The sequence below is a fragment of the Pseudophryne corroboree genome, chromosome 3, assembly GCF_028390025.1.
Source record: "Pseudophryne corroboree isolate aPseCor3 chromosome 3, aPseCor3.hap2, whole genome shotgun sequence".
NCBI classification, from domain to species: domain Eukaryota; kingdom Metazoa; phylum Chordata; class Amphibia; order Anura; family Myobatrachidae; genus Pseudophryne; species Pseudophryne corroboree.
The window spans coordinates 292839501-292859711 of record NC_086446.1 but is presented as its reverse complement, the minus strand read 5'-3'; the positions used below and the strand labels follow the sequence as shown (position 1 = coordinate 292859711).

Below are 20211 nucleotides of genomic sequence, written 5' to 3'. Positions count from 1 at the left end.
AAAATGTGCAGGGCCAAGAGACACAAAGGGTGAGCCAGGTCTGGAGCGATCACCAGCGGGGTAATCAGGATAAAGAAAGCAGGATAGACGGAGCTCTAACTCCTAGCTCCTTACTCCATGCTCGGCCAAGCCACGCCCCAAAGGCTCTCCTATCTTAACCATCACCAGGCTGTAGGACCGGTCCAAAAATATGGGTTAAAAAGGACGTAGGGCCCCCCCGTATTTTTTAAACCAGCACCGTGCTCCACTAGTTAAGGAGATAATGCCACAGCTGGGGGACACATTTATATAGGTCCCTGCAGCTGTGGCATTAAATACTCCACTAGTCACCCCTGGCCAGGGTTCCCTGGGGGAGTGGGGACCCCCCCAATAAAGTGGTCCCACCCGTCCAGCCACCCAAGTGCCAGGGATGAAGCTGCCACTCCTGGGCTGTGGGTGGCTACTTCATAGCTTCTTTGTGTAAAAAAATAAATAAAAAAAATATATATATATATATATATATATATATATATATATATATATATATATATATATATAAAATGTCTTTTTTCGTGGAACTACAAGTCCCAGCAAGCCTCCCCTGCATGTTGGTACTTGGAGGACCACAAGTACCAGCATGCGGGGCGTTAAAGGGCTCGCTGGTACCTGTATTTGCACAGAAAAAAAAACATTAAAAAAAGACACAGGATACACACACACAGTGACAGTATAACTTTATGAAAACATACTTGCACACTCACTTACATACAGACACACACACATACTTACCTACATCCCACGCAGCCATTCATGTCCCCCTTCACTAGTAGAATACTTAGGGTACCTGTAAAAAAAAAAAAAAAAAAAAATATATATATATGGGTGGTCTTCTGTTTGCCGGCGGTCGGGCTCCCGGCGCTCAGTATACCGGCGCCGGGAGCCCGACAGCCGGCATACCGACACTTATTTTCCCTCGTGGGGGTCCACGACCCCCATAGAGGGAGAATAAAATAGTGCCCGTAGCGTGGCGAGCGCAGCGAGCCCGCAAGGGGCTCATTTGCGCTCGCCAAGCTGTCGGTAAGCCGGCGGTCGGGCTCCCGGCGCCGGGATGCTGGTCGCCGGGAGCCCGACCGCCGGCCAGCCGTAGTGAACCCATATATATATATATATATATATATATATATATATATATATATATATATATATATATATATATAAATAATATACTCACCTATTTCCAGTGTAGATCAGTCCTCTTCAGTCCATGTAGGCATCCAGGGGTTTTAAAACAAACAAACTATGCATCAATCCGAACCAGCCGAACATACTGTAAGCCTTTTCCTGAATGACTGGTCCCTTCGTGACTTCTGTCACTTAGAGACCTGACAGTCGATCGGGGTGTACCACGTCATAGCGCTCTCCTGATTAGCATGCGCTCCTGGCCTGCCAATCAAGTGGAGCGCATAGTCTGTCTTGGGGGAAAAAAAAATCCCCATTATAGTCTATGGTGGAAAACTGCGGTCTGCCGCAGACTGCAAAGCTAATTGAGGTCACTCAATTAACCTTGCGTTCTGTGGTGTATATATATTTGTATATAAAACACAAAAAATACATAATATTATAAAAAATTAGATTCTTCAAGCACAGCATATGTTTCTAAATTGCCCTTTTTTAAGCTTTTAGTACCTCCAGTTGTATATAAAGGCCATTTAATTTTTATTCTTTTCCCAGTAAGACTCTCTAGTCTTTTGTGGAAAAAAACACTGTTTAATGAAGTGTTACTTAATATGACCTCTACAGGTATTAATCATAACAATAAAATTTCAGCCGTGGGTTGATAGCCTATGCTGCAATAGATGAGAAGCATTCAAGCTCTGTCTAAGGTGTCTTTTTGTGTGGATTTAATGCTGCCTGTGTCTGACAGGGGACTTTGACCTGTCAAATCAGTAGTCCCATCGTCACCTCTCTGCCAGACTTGTCATGATTTTCTTTTAGTACATTCTACACCCCCCTAGATAAATTATATATTCTCTCCGTTATTCCTAACACCCACCTGTCACAATTATGTTTAACCCCATCACCTATTCATGGCTTCTACATTGCAATAGGTTATGTTGAAACCAAGTATACTCATTATTAGTACTGTACTCCCACTAACTAACACCAAAACTGGCATTGTAGCGTGGGTGCGGTTAGAAAGCAGGTGATTTATAGTGGAATTGTTATATTAGCTGAGAATAAGCCTGGTGGGAAGCGAAGGTGGCATTATAAAGGCGGTGGATATTTTAGCTTTGAGTTTCAGAGAGCTCTTAGTTATGTAATGTGTTTTAGGATTGTAACCCAGTCCTGGCTTCCAGCCCATGCACAGTGCTTTGCATTGATTTCAGTCACTAAATTAGGGATTAATATACAGTGGATTTAGTTGGGCAGCATGTTAATGAAAGTCATTTGAAATACATGGTGTGAGGAACATGTCATGTAACACAGGTCAAGAATTTATCCTCTTGCCATTTTATACCTTATGCTGCTAAAATGGTGTATATTTATTACACTGGCATAGGCAGGTTATTGCTGAGAGGAAAGCCACAAATGGTAAATCACTCGATTGGTGCACTGTAAGTTTTATTTTGTGGCCCACAAATCCATTCTGATCAGATCATCAGTGACATTTTGTACTCAAATTATTGTGTTTTCTATTGTAGTTCTCCAAGCAAGATGGGCCGCCACAGTGCCATCTTGTGCACCGGTCATGTTTTGGTCCTGCCTTCTTGTACAAATAACTGATTTGTTTGCACTCTTCCTCTTAGGATTTCTCTTCCTGCCCCCATGTTCTCTAGAAACAACTTCAGTGTGTGGAGCATATTGAAGAAATGCATCGGACTGGTAAGTGTGGAGAAATCATATTATTTTATCACATTCAGAACGTTTATTGTGGCCAATGGCTGAAGAACTTTCAGGTTTTGTAGAGCAGTTTGGAACCAGCACCACAGAGCTTGTAATTGGGAAACCACATACTGTATCTAGACAGACTGTAGACCTTCAAGCGTATTATGAAAGTTTCACAAATAGCCACGCTGTTGGTGTAACCAGTATGTACTAGAATCGAGCGACATTACAGAGGAATCGGGCATAATTTTCTCTTACTGATGTTGCCGATTCCTTGCCATGGTATAGCCTCCATTCTTATGATAACTGGTTACCATTTCGAAATGCTATAGTGGTGTCACTGACTTACAAATTAACAGGCTGAATTACACTTTTACAATGGGCGCATAGCAGGTACAGAGGGGCAGATTTATTAAGCTCGGTGAAGTGATAAATTGGAAGGTGATAAAGGACCTGCCAGTCAGCTCCTAACTGACATTTCTCTATCGTCCTAGTGGATGCTGGGGTTCCTGAAAGGACCATGGGGGAATAGCGGCTCCGCAGGAGACAGGGCACAAAAAAGTAAAGCTTTAGGATCAGGTGGTGTGCACTGGCTCCTCCCCCTATGACCCTCCTCCAAGCCAGTTAGATTTTTGTGCCCGGCCGAGAAGGGTGCAATCTAGGTGGCTCTCCTAAAGAGCTGCTTAGGAAAGTTTAGCTTAGGTTTTTTATTTTACAGTGAGTCCTGCTGGCAACAGGATCACTGCAACGAGGGACTTAGGGGAGAAGAAGTGAACTCACCTGCGTGCAGGATGGATTGGCTTCTTGGCTACTGGACATCAGCTCCAGAGGGACGATCACAGGTACAGCCTGGATGGTCACCGGAGCCTTGCCGCCGGCCCCCTTGCAGATGCTGAAGTAAGAAGAGGTCCAGAATCGGCGGCAGAAGACTCCTCAGTCTTCTAAAGGTAGCGCACAGCACTGCAGCTGTGCGCCATTTTCCTCTCAGCACACTTCACACGGCAGTCACTGAGGGTGCAGGGCGCTGGGAGGGGGGCGCCCTGGGAGGCAAATGAATACCTAATTTGGCTAAAAATACCTCACATATAGCCTCCGGAGGCTATATGGAGATATTTAACCCCTGCCAGAATCCGTTAAGAGCGGGAGACGAGGCCGCCGAAAAAGGGGCGGGGCCTATCTCCTCAGCACACAGCGCCATTTTCCCTCACAGAAAGGCTGGAGGGAAGGCTCCCAGGCTCTCCCCTGCACTGCACTACAGAAACAGGGTTAAAACAGAGAGGGGGGGCACTAATTTGGCGATATGCTTATATATATATTAAGATGCTATAAGGGAAAACACTTATATAAGGTTGTCCCTATATAATTATAGCGTTTTGGTGTGTGCTGGCAAACTCTCCCTCTGTCTCTCCAAAGGGCTAGTGGGTCCTGTCCTCTATCAGAGCATTCCCTGTGTGTGTGCTGTGTGTCGGTACGTGTGTGTCGACAGGTAGGAGGACGATGTTGGTGAGGAGGCGGAGCAATTGCCTGTAATGGTGATGTCACTCTCTAGGGAGTCGACACCGGAATGGATGGCTTATTTAGGAAATTACGTGATAATGTCAACACGCTGCAAGGTCGGTTGACGACATGAGACGGCCGACAAACAATTAGTACGGTCCAGACGTCTCAAAAACACCGTCAAGGGTTTTAAAACGCCCGTTTACTTTAGTCGGTCGACACAGACACAGACAGGGACACTGAATCCAGTGTCGACGGTGAATAAACAAACGTATTCCTTATTAGGGCCACACGTTAAAGGCAATGAAGGAGGTGTTACGTATTTCTGATACTACAAGTACCACAAAAGAGGGTATTATGTGGGATGTGAAAAAACTACCATAGTTTTTCCTGAATCAGATAAATTAAATAAAGTGTGTGATGATGCGTGGGTTCCCCCCGATAGAAAATTATGGGCGGTATACCCTTTCCCGCCAGAAGTTAGGGCGCGTTGGGAAACACCCTTTAAGGTGGATAAGGCGCTCACACGCTTATCAAAACAAGTGGCGGTACCGTCTATAGATAGGGCCGTCCTCAAGGACCAGCTGACAAGGCTGGAAAATATAATAAAAAGTATATACACACATACTGGTGTTATACTGCGGCCAGCGATCGCCTCAGCCTGGATGTGCAGAGCTAGGGTGGCTTGGTCGGATTCCCTGACTAAAAATATTGATACCCTTGACAGGGACAGTATTTTATTGACTATAGAGCATTTCTATATATGCGAGATGCACAGAGGGATATTTGCACTCTGGCATCATGAATAAACGCGATGTCCATAACTGCCAGAAGATGTTATGGACATGACAGTGGTCAGGTGATGCAGATTCCAAACGGCACAGTATGGCCGTATACAGGAAGAGGACTTGTTTGGGGTCGGTCCATCGGACCTGGTGGTCACGGCAACTGCTGGAAAATCCACCGTTTTTTACCCTAAGTCACATCTCTGCAGAAAAAGACACCGTCTTTTCAGCCTCAGTCCTCTCGTCCCTATAAGATCATATCTGCCCAGGGATAGAGGAAAGGGAAGAAGACTGCAGCAGGCAGCCCATTCCCAGGAACAGAAGCGTTCCACCGCGTCTGACAAGTTCTCAGCATGGCGCTGAGACCGTACAGGAACCCTGGATCCTACAAGTAGTATCCCGGGGGTACAGATGGGAATGTCGAGACGTTTCCCCTTCGCAGGCTCCTGAAGTCTGCTTTACCAAGTCTCCCTCCGACAAGGAGGTAGTATAGGAAAAAATTCACAAGCTGTATTCCCAGCAGGTGATAATTAAATTACCCCTCCTACTACAGAAAAGGGGTATTATTCCACACTATATTGTGGTACTGAAGCCAGAAGGCTAGGTGAGACTTATTCTAAAAAAATTTTTTTGAACACTTACAAAGGTTCAAATTAAGATGAAGTCACTCAGAGCAGTGATAACGAACCAGGAATAAGGGGACTATATAGTGTCCCGGGACATCAGGGATGCTTACCTCTATGTCCCAAATTTGCCCTTCTCACTAAGGGTACCTCAGGTTCGTGGTGCAGAACTGTCACTATCAGTTTCAGACGCTGCCGTTTGGATTGTCCACGGCACCCTGGGGTCTTTACCAAGGTAATGGCCGAGATGATGATTCTTCTTCGAAGAAAAGGCGTCTTAATTATCCCTTACTTGGACGATCTCCTGATAGGGGCATAGTCCAGGGAACAGTTGGAGGTCGGAGTAGCACTATCTCGGATACTGCTACAATCAGCACGGGTGGATTCTAAATATTCCAAAATCGCAGCTGATCCCGACGACACGTCTGCTGTGCCTAGGGATGATTCTGGACACAGTCCAGAAAAAGGTGTTTCTCCCGGAAGAGAAAGCCAGGGAGTTATCCGAGCAAGTCAGGAACCTCCTAAAAACAGTGCATCATTGCACAAGGGTCCTGGTAAAAATGGTGGCTTCCTACGAAGCAATTCCATTCGGCAGATTTCACGTAAGAACTTTTCAGTGGGATCTGCTGGACAAATGGTCCGGATCGCATCTTCAGATGCATCAGCGGATAACCCAATATCCAAGGACAAGGGTGTCTCTCCTGTGGTGGTTATAGAGTGCTCATCTTCTAGAGGGCAGCAGATTCGGCATTCAGGATTGGATGCTGGTAACCACGGAGCCCAGCCTGAGAGGCTGGGGAGCAGTCACACAAGGAAAAAATTTCCAGGGAGTGTGATCAAGTATGGAGACTTTTCTCCACATAAATATACTGGAGCTAAGGGTAAATTTATAATGCTCTAAGCTTAGCAAGACCTCTGCTTCAAGGTCAGCCGGTATTGATCCAGTGGGAAAAACATCACGGCAGTCGCCCACGTAAACAGACAGGGCGACACAAGAAGCAGGAGGGCAATGGCAGAAACTGCAAGGACTTTTCGCTGGGCGGAAAATCATGTGATAACACTGTCAGCAGTTTTTCATCCCGGGAATGGAAACTGGGAAGCAGACTTCCTCAGCACGACCTCCACCCGGGAGAGTGGAAACTTCATTGAGAAGTTTTTGTCCACATGATTGTAAACCGTTGGGAAATACCAAAGGTGGACATGATGGCGTCCCGTCTGAACAAAAAACGGGACAGGTATTGCGCCAGGTCAAGAGACCCTCAGGCAATAGATGTGGACGTTCTGGTAACACCGTGGGTGTACCAGTCGGTGTATGTGTTCTCTCCTCTGCTTCTCATACCTAAGGTGCTGAGAATTATAAGACGTAGAGGAGTAAGAACTATACTCATGGCTCCGGATTGGCCAAGAAGGACTTGGTACCCGGAACTTCAAGAGATGCTTACAGAGGTCTTATGGCCTCTGCCGCTAAGAAGGGACTTGCTTCAGCAAGTACCATGTCTGTTCCAAGACTTACCGCAGCTGCGTTTGTCGGCATGGCGATGGAAAGCCGGATCCTAAGGGAAAAAAGGCATTCCGGAAGAGGTCATTCCTACCCTGGTCAAAGCCAGAAAGGAGGTGACCGCACAACATTATCACCACGTGTGGCGAAAATATGTTGCGTGGTGTGAGGCCAGGAAGGCCCACAAAGAAATTTCAACTCGGTCGTTTCCTGCATTTCCTGAAAACAGGAGTGTCTAGGGGCCTCAAATTGGGGTCCATTAAGGTTCAAATTCGGCCCTGTAAATTTTCTTCCAGAAAGAATTGGCTTCAGTTCCTGAAGTCCAGAAGTTTGTCAAGGGAGTATTGCATATACAAACCCCTTTTTTGTGCCTCCAGTGGCACTGTGGGATCTCAACGTAGTTCTGGGATTCCTCAAATCACATTGGTTTAAAACCAGTCAAATATGTGGATTTGAAGCATCTCACATAAAAAGTGACCATGCTCTTGGCCCTGGCCTGGACCAGGCGAGTGTCAAATTGGTGGTTTTTTCTCAAAAAAGCCCATATCTGTTTGTCCATTCGGACAGGGCAGAGCTGCGGACTAAGGTGGTGTCAGTGTTTCACCTGAACCAGCTTATTGTGGTGCCTTGCACCTACTAGGGACTTGGAGGACTCCAAGTTGCTAGGAGTTGTCAGGGCCCTGAAAATATGTTCCAGGACAGCTGGAGTCAGAAAATCTGACTCGCTGTTTATACTGTATGCACCCAACAAGTTGGGTGCGCCTGCTTCTAAGCAGGCGATTGCTCGTTGGATTTGTAACACAATTCAACTTGCACATTCTGAGGCAGGCCTGCCACAGTCTAAATCGGTTAAGGCCCATTCCACAAGGAAGGTGGGCTCATCTTGGGCGGCTGCCCGAGAGGTCTCGGCATTACAACTCTGCCGAGCAGCTACGTGGTCAGGGGAGAACACGTTTGTAAAATTCTACAAATTTGATATCCTGGCAAAAGAGGACCTGGAGTTCTCTCATTCGGTGCTGCAGAGTCATCCGCACTCTCCCGCCCGTTTGGGAGCTTTGGTATAATCCCCATGGTCCTTTCAGGAACCCCAGCATCCACTAGGACGATAGAGAAAATAAGAATTTACTTACCGATAATTCTATTTCTCGGAGTCCGTAGTGGATGCTGGGCGCCCATCCCAAGTGCGGATTATCTGCAATACTTGTACATAGTTACAAAAATCGGGTTATTATTGTTGTGAGCCATCTTTTCAGAGGCTCCGCTGTTATCATACTGTTAACTGGGTTTAGATCACAAGTTGTACGGTGTGATTGGTGTGGCTGGTATGAGTCTTACCCGGGATTCAAAATTCCTCCCTTATTGTGTACGCTCGTCCGGGCACAGTACCTAACTGGCTTGGAGGAGGGTCATAGGGGGAGGAGCCAGTGCACACCACCTGATCCTAAAGCTTTACTTTTTTGTGCCCTGTCTCCTGCGGAGCCGCTATTCCCCCATGGTCCTTTCAGGAACCCCAGCATCCACTACGGACTCCGAGAAATAGAATTATCGGTAAGTAAATTCTTATTTTTTCAAACCCAGCCTGTGACATTGAAGTTAGGTTCTGATTGGCTGGTCCTTTATCACCTTCCATTTTATCACTTCACGAGCTTAATAAATCTGCCCCAGAGTACCATAGGGTAGAAATGTGTGAGGTAATATTCTTATAAGGAGCGACACAGGCTGGATTATGGTACCTTCTCTGACCATTTTTGAGACATTGAAGAACCCTTTCATGTATAACTGCTTTCTTGTAGGTGTGTCTGACTGCACAGAGATTTTCCTACTCTCTAGGGGCATATTCAGTTAAGCCCTGTGTTATCTGTTGGTTCCAAATCCCAGAGCTATTCAGTTATTTAGCATATTCCTCATGCAGTAAAACCTCGGTTATTGCGCAGTAACACATAGATTCTGCGTAAAATGCAGAATGTATGGGTTTCCCTGCATGTTACATAGAAGAGGATGCCTTTTGTGTAAACCCTGTTGAATATGTCCCTAGAAATGGAAACTTTGTATCATGCTAGAAGTCTTCATTGCAAAATACCATAAAGAAACCTAAGCAATGACTACTATCATTTGTTGCCCCAAATTGTTTTCTCTATCGTCCTAGTGGATGCTGGGGTTCCTGAAAGGACCATGGGGAATAGCGGCTCCGCAGGAGACAGGGCACAAAAAGTAAAGCTTTCCGATCAGGTGGTGTGCACTGGCTCCTCCCCCTATGACCCTCCTCCAGACTCCAGTTAGATTTTTGTGCCCGGCCGAGAAGGGTGCAATCTAGGTGGCTCTCCTAAAGAGCTGCTTAGAGAAAGTTTAGCTAGGTTTTTTATGTTACAGTGATTCCTGCTGGCAACAGGATCACTGCAGCGAGGGACTGAGGGGAGAAGGAGTCAACTCACCTGCGTGCAGGATGGATTGGCTTCTTGGCTACTGGACATCAAGCTCCAGAGGGACGATCACAGGTACAGCCTGGATGGTCACCGGAGCCGCGCCGCCGGCCCCCTTGCAGATGCTGAAGACAGAAGAGGTCCAGAATCGGCGGCTGAAGACTCCTGCAGTCTTCTAAAGGTAGCGCACAGCACTGCAGCTGTGCGCCATTTTCCTCTCAGCACACTTCACACGGCAGTCACTGAGGGTGCAGGGCGCTGGGAGGGGGGCGCCCTGGGAGGCAAAATGAGTACCTATAAAGGCTAAAAATACCTCACATATAGCCCTAGAGGCTATATGGAGATATTTAACCCCTGCCTGATTTCTCAAAATAGCGGGAGACGAGCCCGCCGGAAAAGGGGCGGGGCCTATCTCCTCAGCACACGGCGCCATTTCCTCTCACAGCTCCGCTGGTCAGGACGGCTCCCAGGTCTCTCCCCTGCACTGCACTACAGAAACAGGGTAAAACAGAGAGGGGGGGCAAATTTATGGCGATATTTTTATATAACAAAGCAGCTATAGGGGAGCACTTATTATAAGGCTATCCCTGATATATATATAGCGCTTTTGGTGTGTGCTGGCAAACTCTCCCTCTGTCTCCCCAAAGGGCTAGTGGGTCCTGTCTTCATTAGGAGCATTCCCTGTGTGTCTGCTGTGTGTCGGTACGTGTGTGTCGACATGTATGAGGACGATATTGGTGTGGAGGCGGAGCAATTGCCAAATATGGGGATGTCACCTCCTAGGGGGTCGACACCAGAATGGATGCCTTTATTTATGGAACTACGGGATAGTGTCAACACGCTAAAGCAGTCGTTTGACGACATGAGACGGCCGGACAATCAATTAGTGCCTGTCCAGGCGACTCAAACACCGTCAGGGGCTGTGAAACGCCCTTTGCCTCAGTCGGTCGACACAGACCCAGACACAGGCGATGACTCCAGTGGTGACGGTGACGAATCAACCGTATTTTCCAGTAGGGCCACACGTTATATGATTTTGGCAATGAAGGAGGCGTTACATTTAGCTGATACTACAGGTACCACTAAACAGGGTATTATGTGGGGTATGAAAAAACTACCTATAGTTTTTCCTGAATCAGAAGAACTAAATGACGTGTGTAATGAAGCGTGGGTTGCCCCTGATAAAAAGCTGATAATTTCAAAGAAATTATTGGCATTATACCCTTTCCCGCCAGAGGTTAGGGAGCGCTGGGAAACACCTCCTAGGGTGGACAAGGCGCTAACACGCTTATCTAAACAAGTGGCGTTACCCTCTCCTGAGACGGCCGCACTTAAAGATCCATCAGATAGGAGGATGGAAAATATCCAAAAAAGTATATACACACATGCAGGTGTTATACTACGACCAGCTGTAGCAACTGCCTGGATGGGCAGTGCGGGGGTAGTTTGGTCAGAATCCCTGATTGAAAATATTGATACCCTGGACAGGGACAATATTCTACTGTCGTTAGAACAAATAAAGGATGCATTTCTTTATATGCGTGATGCACAGAGGGATATATGCACACTGGCATCACGGGTAAGTGCTATGTCCATTTCGGCCAGAAGAGCTTTATGGACGCGACAGTGGACAGGCGATGCGGATTCAAAACGGCATATGGAAGTTTTGCCGTATAAGGGGGAGGAGTTATTTGGAGTCGGTCTATCAGATTTGGTGGCCACGGCTACAGCCGGGAAATCCACCTTTCTACCTCAAGTCACTCCCCAACAGAAAAAGGCACCGACTTTTCAACCGCAGCCCTTTCGTTCCTTTAAAAATAAGAGAGCAAAGGGCTATTCATATTTGCCACGAGGTAAAGGTCGAGGGAAGAGACAGCAACACGCAGCTCCTTCCCAGGATCAGAAGCCCTCCCCGGCTTCTACAAAAGCCTCAGCATGACGCTGGGGCTTCTCAAGCGGACTCGGGGACGGTGGGCGGTCGTCTCAAAAATTACAGCGCGCAGTGGGCTCACTCGCAAGTAGATCCCTGGATCCTGCAGCTAATATCTCAGGGATACAGGTTGGAATTAGAGACAGATCCACCTCGCCGTTTCCTGAGGTCTGCTTTACCAACGTCCCCCTCCGAAAGGGAGACGGTGTTGGAAGCCATTCACAAGCTGTACTCTCAGCAGGTGATAGTCAAGGTACCTCTTCTGCAACAAGGGAAGGGGTATTATTCCACTCTTTTTGTGGTACCGAAGCCGGATGGCTCGGTAAGGCCTATTCTAAATCTGAAGTCCTTGAACCTGTACATAAAGAAGTTCAAGTTCAAAATGGAGTCACTCAGAGCAGTGATAGCGAACCTGGAAGAGGGGAACTTTATGGTATCCTTGGACATCAAGGATGCGTATCTCCACGTTCCAATTTACCCCTCACACCAGGGGTACCTCAGGTTCGTTGTACAAAACTGTCACTATCAGTTTCAGACGCTGCCGTTCGGATTGTCCACGGCACCTCGGATCTTTACAAAGGTAATGGCCGAGATGATGATTCTTCTTCGAAGAAAAGGCGTATTAATTATCCCATACTTGGACGATCTCCTAATAAGGGCGAGGTCCAGAGAACAGCTAGAGATGGGATTAGCACTGTCTCAAGAAGTGCTAAAACAGCACGGGTGGATTCTGAATATTCCAAAATCCCAGTTAATGCCGACAACTCGTCTGCTGTTCCTAGGGATGATTCTGGACACGGTTCAGAAAAAGGTTTTTCTCCCGGAGGAAAAAGCCAAGGAGTTATCCGAGCTTGTCAGGAACCTCCTAAAACCAGGAAAGGTGTCTGTACATCAATGCACAAGAGTCCTGGGAAAAATGGTGGCTTCTTACGAAGCGATTCCATTCGGCAGATTCCACGCAAGAATTTTCCAAAGGGATCTGTTGGACAAATGGTCAGGGTCGCATCTTCAGATGCACCTACGGATAACCCTGTCTCCAAGGACAAGGGTGTCTCTTCTGTGGTGGTTGCAGAGTGCTCATCTATTGGAGGGCCGCAGATTCGGCATACAGGATTGGATCCTGGTGACCACGGACGCCAGCCTGAGAGGCTGGGGAGCAGTCACACAAGGAAGAAACTTCCAGGGAGTATGGACGAGCCTGGAAACGTCTCTTCACATAAACATTCTGGAACTAAGAGCAATATACAATGCTCTAAACCAGGCAGAACCTCTGCTTCAGGGAAAACCGGTATTGATCCAGTCGGACAACATCACGGCAGTCGCCCATGTGAACAGACAGGGCGGCACAAGAAGCAGGAGGGCAATGGCAGAAGCTGCAAGGATTCTTCGCTGGGCAGAGAATCATGTGATAGCACTGTCAGCAGTGTTCATCCCGGGAGTGGACAACTGGGAAGCAGACTTCCTCAGCAGACACGATCTTCACCCGGGAGAGTGGGGACTTCATCCAGAAGTCTTCCACATGCTGGTAACCCGTTGGGAAAGACCAATGGTGGACATGATGGCGTCTCGCCTCAACAAAAAACTGGACAGGTATTGCGCCAGGTCAAGAGATCCGCAGGCAATAGCTGTGGACGCGCTGGTAACGCCTTGGGTGTACCAGTCGGTGTATGTGTTTCCTCCTCTGCCTCTCATACCAAAAGTATTGAGAATTATACGGCAAAGAGGCGTAAGAACGATACTAGTGGTTCCGGATTGGCCAAGGAGGACTTGGTACCCGGAACTTCAAGAGATGATCACGGAAGATCCGTGGCCTCTACCTCTAAGGAGGGACTTGCTTCAGCAGGGTCCCTGTCTGTTTCAAGACTTACCGCGGCTGCGTTTGACGGCATGGCGGTTGAACGCCGGATCCTAAAGGAAAGAGGCATGCCGGAAGAAGTCATTCCTACTTTGATTAAAGCAAGGAAGGAAGTAACCGTGCAACATTATCACCGAATTTGGCGAAAATATGTTGCGTGGTGCGAAGATCGGAGTGCTCCGACGGAGGAATTTCAACTGGGTCGATTCCTACATTTCCTGCAATCAGGATTGTCAATGGGTCTCAAATTGGGATCTATTAAGGTTCAAATTTCGGCCCTGTCGATTTTCTTTCAAAAAGAATTGGCTTCAGTCCCTGAAGTCCAGACCTTTGTTAAGGGAGTGCTGCATATACAGCCTCCTGTGGTGCCTCCAGTGGCACCGTGGGATCTAAATGTGGTTTTGGACTTCCTAAAATCTCATTGGTTTGAACCACTAAAAAAGGTGGATTTGAAATATCTCACATGGAAAGTGACCATGCTTCTAGCCCTGGCTTCTGCCAGGAGAGTGTCAGAATTGGCAGCTTTATCTTACAAAAGCCCATATCTGATTTTCCATTCGGACAGGGCAGAACTGCGAACTCGTCCGCATTTTCTCCCTAAGGTGGTGTCAGCATTTCATCTGAACCAGCCTATTGTAGTGCCTGCGGCTACAAGTGACTTGGAGGACTCCAAGTTACTGGACGTTGTCAGAGCATTAAAAATATATATTGCAAGGACAGCTGGAGTCAGAAAATCTGACTCGTTGTTTATATTGTATGCACCCAACAAGATGGGTGCTCCTGCGTCTAAGCAGACGATTGCTCGTTGGATCTGTAGCACAATCCAACTTGCACATTCTGTGGCAGGCTTGCCACAGCCTAAATCTGTAAAGGCCCACTCCACAAGGAAGGTGGGCTCATCTTGGGCGGCTGCCCGAGGGGTCTCGGCATTACAACTTTGCCGAGCAGCTACGTGGTCAGGGGAGAACACGTTTGTAAAATTTTACAAATTTGATACTCTGGCTAAGGAGGACCTGGAGTTCTCTCATTCGGTGCTGCAGAGTCATCCGCACTCTCCCGCCCGTTTGGGAGCTTTGGTATAATCCCCATGGTCCTTTCAGGAACCCCAGCATCCACTAGGACGATAGAGAAAATAAGATTTTACTTACCGATAAATCTATTTCTCGGAGTCCGTAGTGGATGCTGGGCGCCCATCCCAAGTGCGGATTATCTGCATAAGTTGTACATAGTTATTGTTAACTAATTCGGGTTATTGTTAAAGGAAGCCATCTTTCAGAGGCTCCGCTGTTATCATACTGTTAACTGGGTTTAGATCACAAGTTGTACGGTGTGATTGGTGTGGCTGGTATGAGTCTTACCCGGGATTCAAAATCCTCCCTTATTGTGTACGCTCGTCCGGGCACAGTACCTAACTGGAGTCTGGAGGAGGGTCATAGGGGGAGGAGCCAGTGCACACCACCTGATCGGAAAGCTTTACTTTTTGTGCCCTGTCTCCTGCGGAGCCGCTATTCCCCATGGTCCTTTCAGGAACCCCAGCATCCACTACGGACTCCGAGAAATAGATTTATCGGTAAGTAAAATCTTATTTTCTAATAGCAAAATGTTTGTTATGCTGCCTTTCTTTCTTGTACACTTGTGCAATATTCTCCTGTCAATATCCGGTGTCATTGTTGATTTTGTTGTCAATGAAAGTCTAAGTAAGGGGTATATTCAATAAGTGTCGGATCCATTCTGACATGCAGTTGTCGGAATGGATCCGACAACCCCTAATCAATGGACGGCCAAATCCGACTGTCTGATTTTGCCGTACACAGGGTCCTGTACTACCGCTGCTGTCAACAGCTGTGGATGCGCTGACAGCAGCGGCGGGGGGGTTTCAGATGGCGGCGGGGTTGAGTGGGACGGCGGCAGGATGAGCTGAGATCGGCGGCGGGTGGGGAGATGCTGCAGGGAGAGGCGCTCTCTTCCTGCAGCGCCTCCCGCCGCAGACATGTCCCCCCGCCGGCCGCCGATCTCAGTACCCCCAGCCGCCGGCCGCACCGCTCCCCGCGGGATGTACTACCCTGTCCCGCCACGTTCGGTGGAGACAGCAGGATACCGTGGAGAATATCAGGGGACCGCAGAGTAAAGCAGTTAACACGGCAGGACAGGTTAGTTCATCCCGCCCGTCTCCTCATCTCAATCCGACTTGTTTTCAAGTCAGATTGAGTTTGTAGGAAAGGGGGCCAAAACCTGTCGGATTTGGCCCCCTTTCCGAGAGAAGCAAGCGGATCAGCGGCTATTCCGCCGATCCACGTGTTTTCCGACAAGTCGGGAAAAAAATGCCTCTGATGAATAGGTCGGAACCCCTTCCGACCTCTTTCTGTCGGAAGCTGCCGTCTTTCCGACAAGACGGCAGCTTCTGACAGTTATTGAATATACCCCTAAATCTCTAAATAGTGTTTCATAAATGGCTACCAACTGAGTATTCACTACTTAATGATCAACTTAACCAAATCTTTTTGTTTCATCTTCATTCCATAATAAAAAGCAGAAATGTAATTAAATAACATTTTACCCATTGTATTATAATATTTTATTTGTTTTCTACGTTTTATTTAGTTGTAGCACTACTAGTTAAACCGTAGTGTCTTTACGTCTGACTAAATGTATCCATGGTTTGTATTCACATGCACTTTACATGATCACATGAATAGCCGTGTGAAATCACATTGTTCATAATCCAAAGTGTTGGTTTTTCTCATGTTTATTTTTTTCTAGAACTGCCTAGATTATCTCTATGCCAAATATTTCTGTATTCCAAAAGCTTTTCACTTCAGTCTTCTTTTCTTATTTCCTCTCTCTGCCTTCAGGAACTGTCGAAAATCACAATGCCAATAGTTTTTAACGAGCCCCTGAGCTTCCTGCAGCGAATCACGGAATATATGGAACACACATACTTGATCAACAAAGCATGTTCATGTACAGATCCACTACTCAGAATGCAGGTCAGTATCTGCCGCATACACACAATGCAACCTGCATAAATCTACACCAAGCTTCAGCCCCATTTCTGCTGTACCTAAGCTAGAAGAGGTTATACGCACAGCCTGCGTACAAACATTTCATTCTCTCTGCAAGGTACTTAGAGTAACAGCAGGGAAACTGGAGAAGACCAGCGCCAGTCTGGTGCTGGTGGAAATAAATCTGAATATTTATATAAAAGTTCCAAAGATCATTCCTTTTGCTACCAGGGTAAGCAAATAACTCCCAATGTGGCTCGAAGGAACAACTGACAAAGAATTTCAAAACGGCAGACGCACCTCTATCTTTGATGATTACATACTATGTTACAATAAACTGTTCAGACATAAATTAATGAGAACATACCTCATAAAAAAAAAAAAAAGACAAATAGTGTACTCGGTATGGTAAATTAACAAATAAAGATGGTGATATACTCATCCTTTTGAGGAAAGAAGCACACTTTACTGCTGCAGTGATAAAGATACTGTAACTTACATTGATGTTAAATGTTTTAAACTCAATTACCAAAAATTAAATTATTATTTACCTTGTCACAGTGGGAAACAAACGGCTCTGAATCCTGGGACATAATCTTCAATTTTTCCTCCCATGTTAGTGTTAAAAAAAAAAATATAATACAAAATATTAAATAATCTTCACAAAACATAACCTAGTCTGTAGTTGTAGCTAATAAATATTAAATAATCTTCACAAAACATTAACTAGTCTGTAGTTGTAGCTAATAAATAAGTGATGGGTGAATTACACTCTAAAGACCATACATATACAATATCCCCAGTTATACACCCCACTCCACTAGACTGTAAGCTGTCACGAGCAGGGCCCTCCACCCTCTTGGTTCTCATCCTGCACTATCATAATTTCCAGTGTGCTTAGAGTCAGTGACTCTGATCCATTCTGTCTGCCCTTTTCCAGGTCACTGGGTCATTGACTGCTACTCTTAGCTATTGGATGCCTTTGTCTCGCTAAATGGGGTCCATTGGTGCCATGGCACTTTAAAAATTCTTCAGTGTGCTGGCTCCTCCCCTCTATGCCCCTCCTGCAAACTCCGTTTAGAAAAATGTGCCCAATTAGCCGGGTGCATTCTCTTGAGCTCCAGAGAGTTTTCTTCAAACTTTATTTTAGTTTATTATTTTCAGGCAGCACTGGTTGGCACCAGTCTGCCTGCGTTGTGGGACTTGGGGGGGCGGTATCAGCCTCTTGAAGGTTTAATTGTCCGTATCCCCGCTGACAGGGCAAAAGCTCTTGAGGTGTTGTTTTGCACGCCCCCAGGGTGTGCGCGCACTCTGACAGCATGCCGCCACCCCTAACAGAGCTGACGATCTCTAGAGTGGTGAGTACTTAGCCGGGGTCCTGGTTAGTGGGTCCCCCATTCAAATGGTGGCACAAGGGTGCGGTGGGCTCGCGGCGCTATGGGAGCTGCGCTGCCCGCTGCATACACCAACCCGCTTGCATTGAAAAGGGGTTTTAACCCCATTTTCTGTAATTTGGAGACACTTGCCAGTATAAAAATCTTAGGGAAACACTGGGGGGGGTCTCGGTTGTGTACTCAGTGCATCCTCCCTTCTCAGGCTAACAGCTCTCAGGAGCTAGCATGGCTGGACTCCATTATGGGGATGATTACTGATATAACTACTGAACTAGCTACTGCCAAGCAAGAAAGGCAGGTGTTTAAAAAGGTATCCATTCAGATGGTCAACAGTGTTAAGGTCGACAATCATTAGGTCAACCGCAATTGATCGACATTGACAAATGGTTGACACATGAAAATTGCCGACACTCGGAAAGGTCGACATGGCTTTAAAAAATATTTATCAAGTTTTAACTTTTTCATACTTTACCATCCACGTGGACTACGATTGGAAATAGTAACCTGTGCCGAGCGCAGCAGTAGTGGAGCGAGGCACCTTGCCCGCAGTTCGCTTGCCATGCGTGGTGACACGGTGCACTAATAGGGGTTCCTGGTTATGTTACGGAAAAAATTACACCAAAAACAGTTCAAAAATCCATGTTGACCTTTTCATGTGTCGACCATTTGTCCATGTCGACCATGTCAATGTCGACAAATAGTGGTTGACCTAATGACTGTCAACCTTAACATTGTCGACCATTCATACCGTAACCGTTTAAAAAAATCTATGGATGATTTTCTAGTTCACGCTGCAGACCTTAGACCTGCTTCCCAAACCCCTTTGCTAGTTTCACAGAAATGCACACTGCCCCATGTGCTCCAATCTGACTCTGATAATGACATGCCAGATTTGGAAGGGGGGAGGTTGAGGGGGATAAAGGAGACAGTGCCCTGTCTCCAGGAGTGGAGGCTCTTATCTATTCTATTAGAGAGATCCTGAATATCTCTGATAAGGAGACAGAACCTGATGAGGTATTGTTTTTCAAGTCTCATGCTACCTTTCTTGTCTCCAAAGAATTAAACACGCTTTTTAAAGAATCGTGGGTTAATCCTGACAAAAAGTTTCAAACCCCAAAAAGATTGTTGACTTCCTTCCCATTTCCTCCTGAGGACAGGAAGGTGGTGTGAGAGACTCCTCCTGCGGTGGATACTTCAGTGTCCAGGCTGTCACGTAAAACTTTGTACTGCCTGTACCTGGATCTATCTCCTTAAAAGACCCTGCAGATCGTAAGATCGAAACTACGCTCAAATCCATTTACACTGCAGTGGGTGTCGCTCAGCGACCCACAATTGCTTGTGGTTGGATCACTAGGGCCATTGTTAAATGGACCGGTAATGTAATAGAAGGTTGTGACACCATGTTTCAGGATGAGCTTCTAACACTCCTACAACATATTCAGGATTCGGCTAACTTTGAGTGAGACAATTAAGGAAATTGGCATAACCAACTCGCGCTCCACGGCCATAGATGTGTCTGCGCGCAGGGCTCTGTGTCTGTGACAGTGGACAGCGGACGCTGATTTCATAAAGTGCGTTGAGCACCTTCCCTTTACGGGGGAGGTTTTGTTTGGTGAGGAACTAAACAAGTGGATTTCACAAGCTACTGCCAGAAAGTTCACCTATCTGCCGTCCGCAGCTTCACCGGCTAGATGTGCTTATCCCAGCCCCTCTCTCCAGTCCTTTCGTGTGATCAGAGTTTGGGGCAGAGCCAGAAGTGCTTCTAACACAGCTCGAGGAAATCGAGGTAAACCACGCAGACCAGTGGCCACTACTTCCATGGAACAGAGTTCAGGCTCTGCCTCTACCAAGCCCTTCTGGAACCATTACAGAGACTGCAGTTCTTGGGAATGATCCTGGACACGGTGTCTCAGAGGGTGTTCTTTCCTATGGACAAAACTTTGACAATTAAATCGATGGTGCACTTTGTTCTGAAACCTCTGAAAATCTTGTTGCATCTCTGCATCCGCCTGTTGGGCAAGATGGTAGCCTCTTACGAGGCAATTCAGTACAGAGGATTCCATGCCCGTGCGTTCCAGCTGGATTTGCTGAACAAATGGTCAGGGTCACACCTGTACATGCACCAGAGGATATCCCTCTCAGCAAGAGCAAGGATTTCCTGGTTATGGTGGTTACACATCTCCCACCTGGTAGAGGGCCGACGCTTCGGAATTCATGCTTGGATTCTGTTGATAATGGATGCGAGCCTCCGCGGTTGGGGTGCTGTAACCCAGGGGCTTGGTTTCAAGGATTGTGGTCACCTCAGGAGGCCTCTATTCCAGTAAACATTCTGGAACTCAGGG

General features: G+C 46.9%; 1 protein-coding gene across 2 annotated transcripts in view; it reads left to right on the top strand.

Annotated features, from left to right (window-relative positions):
• Positions 1-20211, top strand: part of OSBPL2 (oxysterol binding protein like 2) — a 338773-nt gene that overhangs the window by 267676 nt on the left and 50886 nt on the right. For both annotated transcript variants that reach the window (XM_063959309.1, XM_063959310.1), the window contains 2 exons: positions 2787-2862; positions 16326-16460. In XM_063959309.1, the coding sequence (XP_063815379.1) occupies positions 2787-2862; positions 16326-16460 (211 nt within the window). The remainder of the gene's footprint in view (positions 1-2786; positions 2863-16325; positions 16461-20211) is intronic.